The sequence below is a fragment of the Thermobia domestica genome, chromosome 8, assembly GCF_964235325.1.
Source record: "Thermobia domestica chromosome 8, izTheDome1.hap1.1, whole genome shotgun sequence".
Taxonomy (NCBI): Eukaryota; Metazoa; Arthropoda; class Insecta; order Zygentoma; family Lepismatidae; genus Thermobia; species Thermobia domestica.
In genome coordinates, this window is record NC_137461.1 from 175053562 (window position 1) to 175074290 (window position 20729).

The 20729-nt window shown below is 37.5% G+C and overlaps 2 protein-coding genes across 2 annotated transcripts in view; both read left to right on the top strand.

Moving 5' to 3' along the window:
- Positions 1 to 20729, top strand: part of LOC145693356 (uncharacterized) — a 1437468-nt gene that overhangs the window by 385767 nt on the left and 1030972 nt on the right. The window contains exon 9 of the mRNA XM_081769283.1: positions 15799 to 15963. Within this exon, the coding sequence (XP_081625409.1) occupies positions 15799 to 15963 (165 nt within the window). The remainder of the gene's footprint in view (positions 1 to 15798; positions 15964 to 20729) is intronic.
- Positions 683 to 6523, top strand: LOC145693358 (uncharacterized). Its single transcript, XM_081769284.1, has 2 exons — positions 683 to 6184; positions 6314 to 6523. Exon 1 carries the CDS (start codon positions 2153 to 2155, stop codon positions 5996 to 5998), a length of 3846 nt encoding a protein of 1281 aa, XP_081625410.1. The 5' UTR covers positions 683 to 2152; the 3' UTR covers positions 5999 to 6184; positions 6314 to 6523.

Genomic DNA, 20729 nt, shown 5'->3' on the forward strand with positions numbered 1-20729 from the left:
GAAAAATCTTTAGTTTTACGTCCCACGATTAGGTTAAAGGAGATGGTGACGATGAGAAAGGAATGAAAGTGTGGGAGGAAACTGGAGCATGGCAGGGATCACTCAGGACACATAAGATCACATTGATTTACATCAGGAGTTGGGGGGAGGAGGGGAGTATCGCACCTCGTACTCTTTGATGAGTATAAAAAATATTAAAATTTGGACGTTTTTAACTTATCCTATTATCTTTCACGAGACATTTTTGTTATATAATAGAGTACAATGGTTTACTTTTTGGAAGTTATCGTTCCCTTTGGAGCCTTATTACGTTATATGGAGGCATATTTAAATATTCCCTTAAATTTGATAAGTACTTTGTGATCCATTTTGTTCCGGTTCAGGGGTGAACATGGATACCTTGGAATCGTCCCGAGTTCGATTCTTGGAAATGTTGAATTTATTGTCCCCACCGATGATGAGAAATGATGAAATGAGAAAACATCATAAACTTACTTGCTTGCGGATTGAAGCAGAGACCTCACACATCAGAAAAAAAAAAAAAAAACGCTGAGCCATCATGCCAACTTCAGTGCGAGCAGTTTTGCGTATGAAAAAGAACATGATCAGATTATGTTACATTACACATTTCTGCTCGTTGTTAAGCATAGAAGTTTGTTATTGTGAAATTGCAGCATGTGCTTTTACTACATCAGCATTTTTCTCAGCTGACGGACTTTTAAAGCTCAACTTTACATTTATGTCAAAGACAGTTTCGTAACATATCGATGAGTGTTACATTTTTTCAATCAAGTTTAAGGAAAATGAATCACATTTTAGATGTGGTAATTTGAATGTCGTATTAAACTAACGAGTCAACGGTATGATGTCATTATCAAAATTGCGATACTAGATGTCGTAACGATTGATGTGTAAGGAGAAAAACGTGAATAATGTCACAACCAATCAGATTGTTTCTTACATCACGTTTCGGCTCATGATACATGATGAAAGCTGTGTTTTCATTGGTTCTCCGTGATGTCATTGATTCATTTCCTCGTTTCTGATTGGCTGATAGTGTTGTCACTTTATAGTTGAACACGTTTCAGATCTAAATAAAATTCTTAATTTCATTTTCAAATCCTACTTCCACGAAGATCTTGAATGAACGTAGGTGTACCTCTAGTGACAGCGTGACTTTACTCCGTTCCTTGAATTTGAGGTAAGTATCAACCGCGTTTTCTTAATATCAATGGAGTGTTTTTGCATGAGGATAACATTGTTATCACTGTTTTTATTTAACATGAAATATTTTAGCAAATGGAAGAATAACCCTCACTTACTTGACCGGGGATCGAATTAGGAATCCCACACATTAGAAGTAAGCACGAGAAATTTATTGATTTTGGTTTAGCGTCCTTTCAGTAGTGGGGCTAGGAATACAGCTTAATGTTGAATCTGAGCGCATACTGGGTGTTGAACCCGGGCCACATCCCACACATTAGAAGTAAGCACGTGAAATTTGTTGATTTTGGTTTAGCGTCCCTTCAGTAGTGGGGGCTAGGAATACAGCTTAATGTTGAATCTGATTGCATACTGGGTGTTGAACCCGGGCCAGAGGTGCGTAACGCTAACCACTTAGCTCAGTTTCTGAAAGTTACCATTAACGTAAACAAAGAAACTACGCACGATTTTGTTCCCTACAACGTGAGACGTGGACTTGCAGTTTAATGTGGGATCTGATCTCCCGCCGAGAAACGAATTCGAGTCTTTCTTGCCTTAGCTCGAGAAAAGCAAGCGCATGAGATTTTGTTTTCGTTTCATGTTCGTCGTACGTTTTAAAGTTCAGTGTCAGAGGAAAAATGCTTACTACAATGATTCTCTTAGCACGCTTAGAAAAACAATTTCATTCATTCTTTTTATCACTACACAATCTTAGGTCAATTACATGTTGATGTTGGTCCCGGGTTTGATTTCCAGTATGACGACAATAAAACGTTTCAGTAGTAGAACTATTTGAGATATGATAATTCTTTTAGGATTGATCGTGTAGTCATTTTGATAACGTAGTGATCTCTGAATTCAATTTTAATTCGTGTTTTTTTCTCGTTTTAGATATTTGTTTTCTTTGCCTATTCCTTTTTGCTTACCTTACCTTTTTCCCTATTTGAATATGGCTACTTCTGGCTTTACTGTCTTGCGAGAAATCAATAGACATTATCGGCGTTTTAATCTTGAAGGACGAATGCTTGAAATTCAAATTAATGCTCCGACCAGTGGCACCGATATTGTTGAATGGGTTCAGGCTTCCTTTCAACAGATGTTGGATTACTTATTGGAAAATGTCGACGAATCATCGATGGTTGGATTGTCGATTTTATCTCATGATGAGAAGAACAAGCCATTTTATTTATCTTTTCGGCGTGCAAGTAATTTGACACTGGAGACTTTATGGGCTTCCTTTGATCGCATCCTTCAAAGTAACGATAGTTTTCTCATGAACGAACCGTTCATTGTACATTTTCATCATGTGGATGTGCCCCGTGGATTTGGATTAGTGCGTCGAGGTCTTTTATCAAACGACGAGTTATTAAAATGCAAGAAAGGCATTTTACGAGTGAAAAACACCCACAAGAAATGTTTAGCTTATGCGATTGTGATTGCTATTGGTCTAAAGAAATATAAGGATACGAACAAGAAACTGTACAGACAATATCACGACCAGAGCAAGTGTGTTGTTCTCCCTGGTGTACATGAACTTTTGTCCAAATCATCAGTGAATTTAGAGCATGGGGGATCCGTGGAAGAATTGCGACAATTGCAACGCTACTTGACCAATTATAAACTTACCGTATACACTAGCTTTTCCGGAGAAGATATTCTGTATGAAGGGCCGGGTGGCGAAGACAAAATTCCAATCAATTTAATGTGCATCAATTCTCATTATGACATCATCACATCATTAACGTCTGTTTTTTCTACCAACTATTACTGTGCTGCATGCCACAAAAAATATGATCATATTAACAGACACGTTAAGAACTGTTCGGCCATGTGTGAGAAATGTTTGCAGAAGCCACCATGCAGTAAGACCAATACGGAGAAACAGTGCCTAGAATGCAATCGTGAATTTTATGGTGAAACATGTTATACAAATCATCTGATTGTACCATACCATAAAGGCCAACCAATATGCAAGATGGTGAAACAGTGTGCCAAATGTCTACGCATTTATTCGTTTGTCCGTACAGGGGAAAGAAAACATGATTGTACTGATTATTTTTGTAATGTGTGTCATAAACACGTTACGTCTACTCACCAATGCTACATGAAGCCTGATACGACTCAATTAAAACCTGGAGTTCCATCAGTGTTACATGCCAAGAAGGCTATGATTGTCTTCTATGATATCGAAGCCACACAGGATACTTTCTTCGATGAAGACACGTTCATTCATAAGCCCAATTTACTGGTGGCCCAACAAGTATGTTACAACTGTGTTCAAGATGAGGATATACATCATCCGTGTGAAGTTTGTGGACAGCGGGAACATGTTTTTCAAGATGATCCGATCAATGCCTTTCTTGCGTATTTACGTCAACCACGACCCAACATCAAACTTATTGTATCTTTGGCACATAACTGTAAGGGATATGATGGTCATTTTATTCTTAAATCTTTAGTGGAAGAACATGAATTGAAACCTACTTTGATCTTGAACGGAGCAAAAATTTTAAGCATGAAAGTGAATCACTTATCGTTTATTGACTCCTTAAATTTCATGCCAATGGCTTTAAGTAAATTATCCAAGGCATTTCATTTACCCGCGACCAAAGGATATTTTCCACACTTTTTTAATACTGCTGCAAATCAAACGTATGTGGGAAAATTACCGGACATCCATTATTATGGTGCAGATGAAATGAAAGTGGATGAACGAGAAAAATTCATGACATGGTACAACGAACACCAGAACGATACGTTTATTTTTCAAAAAGAATTGGTGAACTATTGTGTCCAGGACGTCAACGTACTTCGAATGGCTTGTATATCTTTCATGACCACTTTTGAACAAGAAACTCACGTCAATCCTTTCCTGGAGGCTATCACTTTGGCGAGTGCGTGCAATTTAGTATTTCGACGAAATTTCTTAAAACCCAATACTATTAGCATTCTTCCTGCACGAGGATACCGTCACAGAAACAATCAGTCACGGATTGCTTTGCAGTGGCTTGCCTACATGGAGGAAAAAGAGGGCCATCCAATTCTGCATGCTGCGAGAGGAAAAGAAGTTTATGTTGCTGGTTTTCATCTGGACGGTTACTACAAAGATCCCGACACTAAAGAGGAACACGTGTATGAGCATGCCGGCTGTTTTTATCATGGCTGTCCACTATGTGTCCCTACAGGCCGTGATCAGCCCATTTATGAGAACTCCGAAGAAACGATGAACTATCGCTACGAGAGAACACAACGTAAAATGAAATTATTACGATCCATGGGATATAAAGTACATGAAATGTGGGAATGTGAATTTCGTCAAGTGTTAAAATCCAATCCAGCATTGGCCTCTTCTTTAAGCACACATCCTTATATTAATAAGACACCATTAAATCCAAGAGACAGTTTCTATGGTGGCCGTGTAAATGCCATTAAATTGTATCACGTCGCAAATGAAAATGAAGACGAAGAAATAAAATTCTTGGATATCGTCTCCCTGTATCCTTATGTGAATAAATGTGGACGGTATCCAATAGGGCATCCACGAATATATCTACAGGGAGATCCAGAAATGCCCGACATTCAAACTGTCAACGGATTGGTCAAGTTGAAGATTTTGCCTAGCAGAAATGTGTTTCATCCAGTGCTGCCATTTCGCTCAAATAAGAAGTTGTTGTTTCCACTTTGTGCTGCCTGTGCCACAGCATTAAATCAAGATTCTGAATGTACACATTCGGACAGTGAACGAAGTCTAACAGGAACGTGGGTGTCCTATGAAATTCAAAAAGCCATTGAACTTGGGTATCAAGTCATTGAAATTTACGAAATTTGGGATTACGACATCACCGTATATGATCCAGAAACCAAGACTGGCGGATTATTCAGCGAATACATTAACACATTTTTGAAATCTAAGCTGGAAGCTTCTGGTTGGCCTGCCAATTGCGTCACCGAAGAAGAAAAGCAGCAGTATATCCAAATGGTACAACAACGTGAAGGCATAACTTTGGATGCAGCAAATATAATGACAAATTCAGCACGTCGTAGTCTTGCAAAACTCTGTTTGAATGCCTTCTGGGGACGACTCGCTATAAGAGACAATTTCAGCCAAACGACCATCATTAATGATCCCAAAGAACTGTATCAGAAATTAACTGCTCCAGACATAAAAGTCAACCAAATTTTACCTGTTAATGATTCGATGTTATACCTTTATTGGCAGTATGAAGATGATGTTCCAGTACAAAATCACAATGCTAATGTTATCCTTGGAGCATTTACAACGTGTCAAGCTCGTCTGGAACTCTACAAATATTTAGAATTGCTGCAAGAAAGAGTACTATATTTCGATACAGATTCCGTGATATTCACGCAGCGACCATCACAGCCCACAATAGAACCAGAAGTATTTCTTGGTTCAATGTCAAATGAACTGGAATCAATTGGACCAAAAGCATACATTAAAAAATTCGTGTCTGGTGGCCCGAAACAGTACGCCTTGGAAATCTACGACCCCGACACGAAATCAACCAGTTATGTATGCAAAATTCGTGGGTTTACACTCAATTATACTGCAAGTCAAAAGTTAAATTTCAATAGTCTGGAGCAAATGATCATAAATCAATCGAATGAAAAAATCTCCATTAGCACGCCGCACAAAATTTACAGAACCCACGATCATCATCTTGTCACAAAACCTGAAGAAAAGAAGTACAGTTTCAACTATAAAAAACGCCGATTAATACCAGACACATACGAGACATTGCCCTATGGGTATAAAAAAGCCAGAACAGAATAACAGCCATATTTTCCCCTAATCCCACCAACATCACCTCCCAAAGACGGGGCAAAGAATCAACGCCTCCCAAAGACGGGGCAAAGAATCAACGCAACACGGGACATGCTTCAACGAGGCCACAGCGGAAACAAAACTCAGATGACATCACCTTGCAGAAACCCGTGGAGAAAAAAAAAAGGAATTCAGGTACGTCACATTTGCGTTTCTTTTCTCACCTCACTCTCTCTTGATCAGTTAGTTCGATGTTAATAATCTGTTTTTCTTCTTTCACAGGAAACAAAATAAATATTCATATGTTTTATTTTCTCTTTACAGAATTTGTACCCGTCACGGACACGTCTTCCTTTGAAGAAAAAAGAAATTCTGTATTCTGTTTCACATGCTAAAAATAAATGTACAAAAACATGATTCTGTGTTTTTATTTCACATCCTAAAATCAAATTCTTTTTCCTGTACTGCGATTTCAATTTCTTTTTTCTGAATCAGTTTACCGGTAAAATAAATCAATGTTTTGCGGAAAAAAAATCAAACTAAATTTTTGTTTCAGAAAATTTTTTGTGTACGAAAAAAAAAACTGATTCAGAAAATTTTTGTGTACGAAAAAAAAAATGTTTTCAGAAAAATTTTTTGTGTACGAAAACAAAATTCTGTTTCAGAAATTTTTTTGTGTGTACAAAACAAAAACTGTTTCAGAAAAATTTTTATGTACAAACAAAATTCTGTTTCAGAAAAATTTTTATGTACAAACAAAATTCTGTTTCAGAAAAAAATTTTGTGTGCAAAACAAAAATCAGTTTTCGTCACGAAACTGCTCCGACTAAATGAATCGATTCATTCTGATAGTGTTGGCAACACTGGAAAAATTTCGGTAAGTATCGCTCAGACCCTGAGTTACAGCGAACACAACTAGATTCGAACCAGCAACCTTAAATGTCTGATTCATCTCTAAATACAGCCAACTAAACAATAAGATTATGTGTATACGTCAATGCTTTGCACTGAGTCAATAAGGTTTTCTTCAAGGTCAAAGTTGCACACGAAGTAAAAAAGATGACAACACAGATCTTCTATCTTTCTATATGAAACATAAACCTAGTATAAACTGCTCGCACTGAAATGTGTAATGTAACATAATCTGCTCGTCTTCTTTTCATACGCGAAACTGTTCGCACTGAATGGAGTACGGCGGCTCAGCGCTTGTCTCTAACGAGTGAGGTTCCTGCTTCAATCCACAACGAAGTAAGTTCATGTTTCCTCCTATCATTTTTTCATCATCGTTTCAAGGGGACGTTAAACTCAACATTTCTTAAACTAACACACACAAAATCGAACTCGGGACCATTACAAACTGAACTTCTCAATGGGCCATGGTGACTCAGCTCTTATTTCTGATGTGTGAGGTCTCAGCTTCAATCCGCAAGCAAGTAAGTTTATGATGTTTTCTCATTTCATCATTTCTCATCATCGGTGGGGACATTAAATTCAACATTTCCAAGAATTGAACTCGGGACGATTGCATTGTATTCATGTTCACCCCTGAAGCGGAAAAAAATGGATCACATAGTACTTATCAAATTTAAGGGAATAATTTTAAATATGCCTCCATATAACGTAATAAGGCTCCAAAGGGAACGATAACTTCCAAAAAGTAAACCATTGTACTCTATTATATAACAAAAATGTCTCGTGAAAGATAATAGGATAAGTTAAAAACGTCCAAATTTTAATATTTTTTATACTCATCAAAGAGTACGAGGTGCGATACTCCCCTCCTCCCCCCAACTCCTGATGTAAATCAATGTGATCTTATGTGTCCTGAGTGATCCCTGCCATGCTCCAGTTTCCTCCCACACTTTCATTCCTTTCTCATCGTCACCATCTCCTTTAACCTAATCGTGGGACGTAAAACTAAAGATTTTTCATTTGCACCAGTGTTAGTCCATCTCATCAAAGGGATAACAATCCGAACCGCATGAGCTTCTTCCGGGAATCGAACCCAGGTCTCTCACGTTAAAGACGCATACGCTAACCGGTTAGCCACAAAGGAACTCCAAAGTTTTCGAGTTGAGTTGAGTTGATTTTGGGTTTAACGTCCCGTTCAGCAGCGAGGCTATATGAGACATGGACCTACTGATTAACGTGGAATCCGAACCACATGAGCTTCCGCCGGGAATCGAACCCGGGTCTCCCACGCCAAAGGCGCGTACGCTAACCGCTTAGCCACGGAGGAGCTCCCAAAGTTTTCGAGTTTCATATTAATACTAATTTATAGTATTACTGGGGTCTACTAATTCATAATGTAATAGGTCATCAAGAAAGAGATCAAACCTTGTTTTGGTAATTTTATACTCATAAAAGGGAACGAAACAAGCCATCATAAGCTCCAAGCTAAAAATCACAGTTCAGTGACGTCAAACAAACATATTAGCTCGAACCAACTACCTCTAATTCATTCATACCAGTAGAGGTGCGGTGGCTCAGTGGTAGAGCGTTCACTTCTACTGTATGGGCCTTTAGCCTAACCGGCATAATCGTGGGACGTAAAACTAAAGATTTCATTTGCACCCGTGTTAGTCCATGCATAACAATCTCCAAATTTTATGCCATAAAAGGGAACGAAAGCATTCGTAAACCTGTACTATTTCATAACGTAATGAATCATCAAGATCATATTTTTAGTAATTTTAAAGAATCATCATGACCTCTGATCCAATACTCCCAATTCAATGACGTCATAGTCTGGCCAAGGTACCTCTGACTCATTTACACCAACGTGCATGGCCCCTGAATAAGCATAAGCAAAATTTCAATAGGTGACGTAATCCCGGCCAAAGCATCCCTAATTCATTCAGTATAGTGCATGGGGACCCAAAATTGAATTATTAAGAGTTCGGCCAAGTCAGGCCCTTACTACTGACTCGATTTATTAATATTCACTTTAAACATTCGTAAGATAACAACATATGGCGTAATGTAAAACAGGTTACATCCAGATTGGGTACGTAAGTACCAATTTAGAAACCAGGATAAATCAATGGCATAGGCTAAGCGTCACGTACCTGAAGTTTATGGTTTGATCCCGGCTTACAACAGACACATGTATTATGGTGGACATACAATATGGCGTTGAGACATAATTTTCTAAAATCCGCAATTGATCACATTTTCAGAGAATAATAATTATCGTAAAAATTATTAAGAATTCTAATTGGGGGAGAAGCAGCCTCGTTGCACCCGATGACAGTCAATGGATTAAAGAGAATGTCCAACGAGGAGGAACTGAACAACAATTGAACAACAACTCCTATTAACATTCGTTTTGCTTTAACTTGCGGGAAACAAACACACACACACACCATAACTTCTATTTCCTATTTTTCTCAGCACCAAAAATAGAATGAAGCATTGCATTTAGCAGGATTCAAAGTAAAAATAAGGACTAAGGTGTTAAAAAGAGAAATATACCCACCCTCAATAACCTCACATTATGCCACACCGGATTACAGTCATCAGTATTACATATATCTGTTTTCTATACGATACGTACAACGTAGTTAAATTGAGGGCCTACATCACTTGAACTGCATCCGCCGTTTTACATTATCGTGTACTTACGAGGCTCTAATTGCGTCTTCATCACTATCAATATGCATCCCTCTTTTACTACTACTTAAAAGGACAAACATTACCGGTCTTTACAAGCACCAAGACATTCTTTCTAATCATCTCGAACATCATTAATCATTCATTAAAACTTATTAAAAATACATTGCATAAATTTCATTTTAGTTACAAACGTCACGAAAGAAATACGAAATTCAACTGTAATTACATAGCAGAAATGCGTTACTACCTTGACCAGTTCATTACCAAAGATTGACATTCTATATTGTTTCTGAACGAATCTTTATTACTAACTCCTAGGAACGGCTGAAACCTCACAAGATAACAGCGGGTCATGTCGCCCTCAAGGCATCCGCTCCTTTTGTTTTGCTGTGCCTGAAACCTAAAGTCTCCTTTCAGAGATCTTTGGCCATGTCGATTTCCTAAGTGAAATCATGCAAGGTTGATAAATTAACTTTCCAACATTTCATTAGAATTATCATAATGAAACTCAAACTGTTACATGACACCATAAAAATGAAATTAGCAAAAGAAGAAAACATACCTATGACGTTATCTTCTAGATGACGATCCTGCTTCACATAAATTGCTATCGAATTGTGATATTTATTCTCACCGAGCAGTGCCCTTTTATCAAGGCAATTTTGAACACCTTACCTAAGCATACACCCCCACGGCAACACAAAATACGTCAGGCATAAGGACCGCAAGGTAAAAATAAGATCAAAATCGGCAAAACTATTTTTTATGGTATGCAACAAACTGCTCCAGCATTCAGTTTTAGATTACGCCAATCTCACAATTACTGTAGTATCACAGTAATGTATATTGAAAATGACACACGTTTCAGGTTTGTAACATTTCTTTTACAAACGGCTCTAAGGACATAATTTGTATCTAATCGTTAGCTAACATTTCTGTACAGTTAATTTGATAATGACTCACACATGGCATTGCCAAAAAGGGAGAGAGAGGGAACGAAAAAAAAAATAGTGAAAGTAACAACATGGATAATGATCTTCAGTTAATCTGATAACAAGGAAGTTCGGTTGCAGTAATACACTTCACATCTCTCATGTTCTTCAGGCACAAGAGAAGTTCCATAGTGTCGTACAATACTTTAAAACATTTATGAAAAATACATATAGAAACATTTAACAGGAACAATTTACCCCAAGCTGAGTCAGATTTTTTTTCTTTTGTCACCTGATTTTCTGTCAACGAAAACGAATACAGAAAGAAAAAATTCAAGAACACATTTCCTTGCAACAACTAAATAACTCCCTGGCATTGAAAATACAGACACAATATGAAACATTTCAGTTTCTAACTTTCCCCGGAGGTTGTGTTCACCTTAACATCTTAATATTAGCAGCAAGCAAGAATAGAAACTTACGCTTCCACACAAGAGGAAATAGAACACCACAATCTCCTACATACACAGAACATAAATAATAATAATAATAATAATAATAATAATAATAATAATAATAATAATAATAATAATAATAATATTAATAATAATAATAATAATAATAATAATAATAATAATAAGCAATGACATTCCCTTTCGACATTCCTTTAGTTGGTCCATTCATTAATCTCTATCGGTTATTTTACTTTCTCAACAGTCATGTCACTTAATTCAACCATTCCTCACAAAATTAGATAGCATGCGGCTATCCCTCTCCCACAGATGATTGACCCCCCATTTTTACAATCCCCCTTCCCATTGCTAATCCATACTATACTCCACAAAGAAATATTAATTATGTTTTATACAAAAAAAGTATCTATCCCTAAATCCAGTGAGTACAGTAGTGACGAATCAAAAAAAAAAAAAAAAACCCTCGAGATGCTTAAACATTTCATTTTTCACTTCCTTTTTTTCCCTTTTTTTCATTTTTCCTTTCAGAATATGGTTCTGATTAACATATTACCTTTGCCGTCGCCTCAGATCGGTAACTTGCTGCATCTAAATTATTATCCTTCTATACAACCCCTGCACACGCATAGAAACAAAATATATATAAATATATACAATTAAAATTGCACTGGGAAATTGCTGTCATGTCTCTGCTTTGAATTGAGAAAAGCCTGTCTTTTCCCTATCAAATCTGGTATAAAAACAATACACCCCAACCACATACAAAAACCAATAAAAATAAAGGCCTATCCTTTATATCCTTTCTTTCACGTTATTCATAATCCCTCTCATCCATTCATCCAATCAAGTGAAAATGCCTCCACAAGTCACATCGAGGACTGCACAGGATGGAACACATTGATTCGATTCTCCACGCTGGATTCGGCTTCCGTAAAACGACGCAGACGTCTCCTCCAAGTTTCCAATGAAGAAGATGGTTCCCATTCCAACTCAACCTACTGCCAACCTAATGTGGTGATTTCTAATAGAAACGAACTTGCCAAAAAACTATTATGGTGTTTCAAGACAACAACAGGGTGTTGTACTACTTCCTCCGGTGGATCGACTTCCAGCTGAGATGGCCCTCATGAGGAGCATTCGGATGCCTTCACCTCTCGTGGGTGACAGAATATTCCCCTTAAGAGGACTGGAGGACCGTGACTTGCCTTACTGTTGTTTGTATGGAATTTGTGTTGTAGAGTGTGGAAAATCAGTTATGTTGTGTTTCAGTGGGATGTTATGAGTGTGAACTGTGATTCCTATTTGTGTCTATTCATTTTAAAGTTTGCATTTTTATTAAATATGTTTCGTGTTATTTACCAGCATATTTTGAATCTAATACGTTTTGTGTAAGTGTCTCGACGTTAACTACCAGCAGAGATTTAATGAGAAAAAAAGGGGGGTATAGACACACACTAAAAGGTGATATTCAAATAATATACACTTTCAATGGGGGTGTGTGTTGAAAGCAGATTTAATGACAAAAAAAGAGGAACCATTAATATGTTTTTTGGTTATAACGACTTGTCCTAACGGACAATGGATATAAAAGGTAATGAGACCTTTTAATTGAAAAAAAAAAATCAAGTCTTTAATATGAAGTTAAAAGACTGATAAAATTAGGCAATATAATGGGATTCAAGCGGACAGAGAGGGAGGAAGGAGAAAATCACGGAGGCAGCCGAGACGTCTCGTGTGATTTTGAGTTAGCGATGTGGAAAGGAAGAAAACACGGACTTTGGGTGAGAGGTATCCATATTTACCTGTAAGTTCAACTACCTCCTCTAGTAAAGAACTCAGCTAAGAAAGATAATCTGAGCCATCGTAGTTGGTTTCCTAGCGACAATCATATTAGTAGCTTGTAACTTAGAAATTGTGTGAATTATCGCATTATGTACATGGTGTAAATAGAATTATAACTAAGCATCTTGAGGTAAATTAGGGTTCTTTTACTTAACTTCTATAAAGAAGAGATTAGAACCTGCCTCTCATGCTCTAAGACGACAGCGTGGGATACGGGTTCTGAAGTCATCTGCCAAACCTAACTCTAGATATTTTAATTTAAACATTTTTATTAATCAATAGAAACACACAATTCTACACAGAAATTTCTTATTCTATGTCAAAGAAATCATTTAATAACATACTAGCATTGAAAAATACCTTCAACGCTAAGATTAAACTCCGAGAGGCGAGCCTTCACACCTTTCCAAGAATGCGTGCAATCACCAGCAATAATAGCTTCGCTCCCTGAGCAGCTACCCGTAACTGGTGAGACTCAGAGAAAGGAATCTCCAAGTGTTTCCAACCTATTATTTTTTTACTGAAAAAACCGAAATGTTGAAGTGTTGACTTTATTTTAGAAGAAATGAAAGATAAAGAAAATTGTAAAAAAAAAAAAAAAAAAAAGAAAGAAAGAAAAAAGGTAGGCCCCGCCTCAGACCCTCATAGTACGCTTCGCCACTGCTCAACTCTCTACTTAAACGGGAAATGGTAGAATCAAACTATTATTTCCTATTTCCATATTATTTAAGAAAATGTGTGCTCTCCTTTATTGTCTTGACCAGGCTTTTTTTTTATTTACTTAATTGCTATCGAAGTATTGTTCTCGAAAAACAGCCATAAAGAAAAATGAAATGTAATAAAGTTTTACCTCCAACGGTTATGCCGGGTAGGCTAAAAGAGACGGCGATGGCAATGAACGAAATGGCGGAATGAAGGTGGGAGGAAACAAGAGAATCCGAGAAAATCCACGCACATGGTATTTGTCCCCCACAAACTCTACTTTGCGGGAGCTGGATTTGTTTCAGAGAGCGCTCTACCATTGAAGCAACCATACAGAAGGCGCGTAATCTTTTTGGAACAGGGTGAATCATTCAATTTACAATACTCTAATAATAATAATAATAATAATAATAATAATAATAATAATAATAATAATAATAATAATAATAAAAATAATAATAATGGTATTAAATTTTTAAAGTTATTCTAAAATTAGCCAAACTTACAGAAAAATAGTTATTTCGGGAAGGGGAAAAGGACCTTCAGGACCCACATCTGCGTACGTTCCTGCAACTACCCAAATGCTAAAGGAAAGCGTTCCACTAAAGTTTCATGAAGTATGTATTCTACTGTACGTTTTAAGCAAATGTAACTAATAAAAACAACTGAATATCACTTAATACTAAGGCATATAATGAAGTAGTTTTTAGGATATGCGAATAGAATGATAAAAGCTATACTATAAAAATACCTACACAGACCTACATTCAATGAGCTCCGAAATGCAAAGGAACAAAGTAGCATATAAGATTGAGTCTACAGGACAGCTGTTAATTAAAGAATGGACATGAACTAATTCGAGAATCGAGACCAGAGGAGAAATTTTCACGATACCTTTCGTCTCGTTTTGATTCCCATCTCCAAAGCGAGACAATAATTTGAGTTAGCCTTGTCCCGTCTCGAATTTCAAATGTTAATTCTCGTCTTGATTTTGTTTTGTTTTAGAAACGAGATGAGAAATTCCTCTTCTCGTGGGCAATACTAAATAAAACTGTAATATTCTGGAAACATGTAACGTTTCTGGTTGTAATGGTATGACCTGAGCCATGATGAGCTCCTAATTCTTTATCTTTTACGACATAGTAATAGCAACAATATTGCTGAAGATTTGATAATTCAAATATTGAAACACTCAAATATTCAAATCTTTTGCGATAGTGAAACGTGTGTTATCGCCGAGGAATCGACACCAAAAATCTATAGTAAAACAATATATTTACATCATGGTTCCGGTCCGAGACGCTCCAGATTACTGGTCGAGCAGCTTGACCACTGAACTCTGATCACTACGCACTAAACGATTCTTCTTTAGTGTGTTTAAGTTATGTTTCTTGGCCTCCACTTACAAGTTTCTACATTATTTTTCTTTGTTTGAAAACTTCTTTCACATTGTTTTTATGATGCTATAAATCTATAACCTTTGGCATAGTTTATATTAATAACATGAGTTGTTCTTACACCTTTGGTTCACAATTTTGATTCTTCTCCACAGCAAACTACAGATATGGCAGATTTAATTCTCATTCTCTTCATTTGGTTTTAAAGCAGTCGCCATTAACTTGTAAAGCAACTTTGTCCCCCACGATATATTATCTTTCCTTCAAATGTTTTGTTTCCTATTGGAGAATGCGAACTTGTTCGAAAATACGTCGGAATGGGCTTAGGTCCCTCCAAAGTGTTAATACGCATAAACGAAAAAACGGGTCACTTTATTTTATGTCTATATCCCTGCAAAATTTCGTTGAAATCGGCATGCAACACTTTGTGGATGCTCCATGTTTAATAAAATTCTCTTCAGCTTGTAATCGAAACAACAATGAAAAAGGAGTTAATGGATGTCGGCGTGGGCCTATATTAACAATGTGGAAACCCTATATTCGAAAATGTAACAGAATAAAAGCCTGAGAAACCAGCCATAATTCGAACTTGGGACTTGTCACTTGTCAAACAAGAATGCTAGTTTTATATCACAATGTACTAATTTACCTTTATATTATAATACTCGCAAGGTACTATATTTTGAGTGGTTAGTATTAATTACGTGACTTCCTTAATATGAATTCATTGGAAGACTGACCATTTTTAATTACATATGAAGTACTTTGAACAAATGTTTTTATACTAATTCTTAGAGAAGTCATGCTTAGTTACCTGCGTTTTTAAAATTATCATTTGCTCTCCATAGGGTAGAGATGGATATGCCGGACCACCTGGACCTCCTGGCCAAAAGGGTGATCGTGGCATCGATGGTTTGGATGGATTACCTGGACGCCCAGGACAAAAGGGAGAACCAGGGTTAGATGGACCACCTGGCCTGCAAGGGTTGAGAGGTCCTCCGGGACCTCCTGGTGTAAGTAATGCGTTCAATTCCATTTGGAACGACTAGATTTTATTATTATTATTATTATTATTATTATTATTATTATTATTATTATTATTATTATAATTATTATTTATTTATTTATTTATTTATTTATTTATTTATTTATTTATTATTTTTTTTTACACAATAGTTGCTCTTGTGTTTAATCATAGGCATACAGTTGTTCTCGTATTAGGTTTTAATATTAGGCGTGAATCCCATGTCGCCAATCAGGAATAGATCTAGGATTTTTATTAAGGTGCCAAGTAAAGCAGGTTAGCCACGAACGTATTTTCTGTCCAAAAGACAGAATGGGAATAAACATTATGTATACACATATAAACTATGACGTTCCTTATATCGTACAAGAGTGAAAAAGAAATATTTATTTTGTCCATCCTTTAAGTGTGTAACCAGATTCCCACTACACTTGTGTATTTCTGACCTAACAATGATCAAAATAAGACAGTATTCGTCAGTATACCCGTAGCATTATAAAAATTACCAAAATCGATAAACCGAAATACAGAAAATAACAGAAAATAAATTGATATATATTTTTCAGTTTACAAATCAAAATTTTATATATATAATGTGAGAGAGAGAAAGAAAGTAGTTGTTGCTAAATACGGGCCCGTGCTGGGATGCTAACGAGGGCGGTAGACAAGTCTACCAAAAGGGCGCCCATACAAAGATGCATATATATATATATATATATATATATATATATATATATATATATATATATATATATATATATATATATATATATATATATATATATATATATATATAATGTGTTTGTGATGTAATTTAATCAATGTAGTAAACGCCGGGAGGTGATTCCTGCCCTCAACATGAAACGAAAAGTATACACCCACTTGCGTGTAGAAATGCCTTAGAGCTATGACCACCCGAAAAGTTTCGAAAAAGTGCAAAAACAACCATCTGAAGAATAAAATGTCGGATCGAAATCGGGCAAAAGGGAATGTCTATTATTTTAAGCCGTAGATTGAATTCGTGTACAATCGGATGTAGTGCGGGAGCGGTGCAAGGATGACTCCCAAAGATAGTGGAGTATTCCTTCGAGTATTTTATCAAACGTTGAATAAGGAAAATGAATAATAATCAAGTACAATATTTCAACAATCAAAAATAGTGGTACATCGTTCAAATGAGAACACTTAGAATTCGAAAGAAAGAGAGATACACATGTGTGATTGATCTATTTTGTATCAGCAAAGAATAAACTCTCGGAAGAAGAATTTAAATGGAAAGAAGTCTTTAACATATCACAATTATATCTTCTAGGCTAATGGTGACTAATGATAAATGAACCGCTTCCTGTCCAAGTTAAGAGTGTGTGAAAATGGAAAATATAACTTTGATCCAGATTAGGTTTATAACGACTGTGCAGGAGACAGTCAGGTGGTAAATATCATGTATGATGAACGGGAGTACAAAGGATTCTTCACGTGACAACAGTGACTCCCAAAAATTATGTGAATACAATTTGGGCGAAAGTAAGCTGCATTAAAAGATTACGCAGAGAAGCAATGAAACTTTGACGAAACACAAGCTATTGTGCGAGTTGCACAATGATACAAAGAAATGCAGTTTCAAACTACCGATTTATTTTGTTTCGTCCAAAGTAGGATAACTGTAAAATACTCAGAGGTACAGATGGTGATCAGAAAAATGGAAACACCTGAACGAAATTGCAACTTACCAGATTAATGTGGTGTCGGGCCACCTTTCGCCTTCAGAACAGCCTTGATGCGACGTGGGATGGAGGCATAGAGGTCGTGAATGGTAGCAAGTGGAATTTTACACCATTCCTCGTGCAGGGCATCGGCCAGTTCTGTGAGAGAGGATGGAGGTGGAAATTGTCGCCGGAGTCGTGTTTCCAAGACGGACCACAGATGTTCAATTATGTTGAGATCTGGGGATTGGGCGGGCCAGGGGAGGTGTTGAACTTCATCCCGATGTTCCTCAAACCACGCTGCAACAAAGCCAGCTGTGTGAATGGGTGCATTATCATCCTGGAAGATGGCGTCATTGTCCGGGAACAACATCCGGACCATAGGATGCAAGTGGTCTCCTAAAATTGCGACATAATCGTTGGCAATGATTCGTCCGCTAAGTGTGACCACAGGACACAATGAAAACCATGCTATGGCGGCCCACAGCATCACCGAGCCGCCGCTATGTTTCCCAGTTGGGCGGATACACTGCAGATCATGAGCTTCTTTGGGCGTTCTCCACACATTTACACGGCCCGTGGTTGGGAATAGGGTGAAGGATGACTCATCCGACCATATCACACGTTTCCAGTCCTCAACGGTCCAAGTTGCATGGTCGCGGCACCATTTGCGGCGTGCGAAAGCGTTATGGTTCCTGATGAGTGGTTTGGCCCGTGCAACACGATCCCGTAAGTTCATGTCATGTAATTCGCGGCGGACTGTGATTGTCGAAACAGGGTGGGGGAGGTGCTGATTGAGTTCCTCCGTCACTTGCTCCGCAGTGGCACGACGGTTCTGCGTGACAATGCGCTTTAATACCCGGCGTGACCTGTCACTCATGATTTTCTTCCGCCCACTGTTCCGCTTCCCCGATGTGGTTTTCCCGTGTGTTGTGTAGGCCGTCATCACCTTCGACACTCTCCCACGCGACACACCTAACACAGTAGCCACTGCCGTCACATTCACTCCACATAACCGCGCACCAACAATTTGCCCTCTTTGAAAATCTGAGAGGTCTCCCATTTTACACTACCTCCGTCTGCTGCAGCCACTGGACACTGCTGTTCCACTGCGCCTGACGTAGTATGGAGACCGACCTAACAGACCACCAGCAGCGGTCCGGCGCTGCGGACGCCACGACACCACTGCCAACCCATACATCTGACGTGTTGCCAACTACAGGTGTTTCCATTTTTCTGATCACCATCTGTACCTTGCAGTATTTGTTCAATGCAGTGTGTGTACACGAAACAGCTGTGAGGAATAACAGTTCACAGTCTGATACTGTCGACGTTGACCGCATTGCAAAGATGACATCGGCGAAGGAAATTTTTTCGCGTGCGGTCAAGCACACCTGTAATTTCGGGGATGACTGCTGCAACTATATTAACTCGAGCAACAAGTTCTTCGGCTGTCGTGGCTGAAAAAGTGTTTCATACCCCCACCCGCAAAAAAAATCAAGGGGCGTGAGGTATGGTGAACGGAGTGGTCATAACACAGGTCCTTCTCTCCCAATCCAACGATCTGTGAATGTTTCATTTAAATAGATCTGAATATTCCTGTCAAAATATGAAGGTGCTCTATCATGCTGGGATCACATCTGATGTCTTATGTTCAAGGCCACGTGTTCTAGCAATTTTGGGACAACATTACATTAAAATAAAAGATGCTTACTCCCATACAGGCGCGTCGGTAATAAATGCAATCCTACCACAAAATTATCCACCATACCCCACCGCACGCTCACACCAAATCTCTGCTGCTGATCGTTCAACAGAGTGATACGTGGGTTTTTACGCCCAACACATTGCTACTGTTAGTTTCAAGTTCCTAATCAAAAAGTAGAAGACGTAAGTGAGTCCAAAAATATCAGTCTCCAAATCCTACATCACAACGTCCAAGGATTAAGAAATAAAATAATCGAATTAAAAATAATTTTGGAAAATGAATTAAGTAAAACTGATGTCTTGTGTATATCGGAGCACCGGCTGAATAAAGAAGAAATAGAAACAATTTCATTCACAGGTTTTAAACTATCAGCGTACTATTGTAGGGAAAATATATCCCATGGCGGTATTGCCATATTTGTCAAAGAGGACTTTCGTATCAAAATTCTAAGGAATACCCTTACATTGAACGTTGAAAAAACTTTCGAATCTGTAGCACTTGAAATTTGCGATCATAATTTAATACTTATCTGTCTCTATCGCACGCCAGACAGTAATGTCAATGACTTTTTGAATAAATTAGAAAGGCTTATATCGGAATTCTCGTCCTCTAAAAAGTCGTTAGTAATTTGTGGTGATATTAATATTGATTTTTTACTAAATAATAGCAAAGAAAAAGAAGATCTCATTTCGCTCTGCACATCATTTAATCTGAAACCTATCGTAAATACTCCTACCAGAATAGGCAAAACAAGAATCTCTGCTCTTGATCAAATTATAATTCCACGTGATGATTTCGTATCTCATGTTGATGTACTAAACCTAGGCTATTCTGATCATAATGCTCAACTCCTTTATCTTTACACAGAAATAATTAATAAGAATAGAAACGTGGGCGTGGAATGGTCCGAACGGCGTTCATTTACTCCCACTAACGTGGCATATTTCAGATACTTGTTGAAAACTGAGTCGTGGGAAGATGTTTATATTGAATGTAATGTTAACGACCAATTTAATTCATTTTTATGCATATTTACTCATTATTTTAATATTGCTTTTCCTAAACAAAAATTTAAGATAAATAAATCAGTAAATGTCAGTTCGAAGTGGAAGACTTTTGGAATAAAAGTTTCTCTAGAAAAAATGCTTTATTTACATCAACTATCCCGACGGTGCCGTACTCCCGTGTTTAAACCATACCACAAAATGTACAGACGAGTTTTACATAAGGTCATAAAACAGGCAAAAATGTTAGAGAATGATACTTACATAGGGAAAGCTTCCAATAAAATGAAAGCTACATGGCAAATTATTCGGAAAGAATCTGGGGAACGAAAACCCTCCT

What these genes read in the sequence shown, in the direction of transcription:
- LOC145693358 (XM_081769284.1), top strand. Translation starts at nt 2,153, where the DNA reads ATGGCTACTTCTGGCTTTACTGTCTTGCGAGAAATCAATAGACATTAT.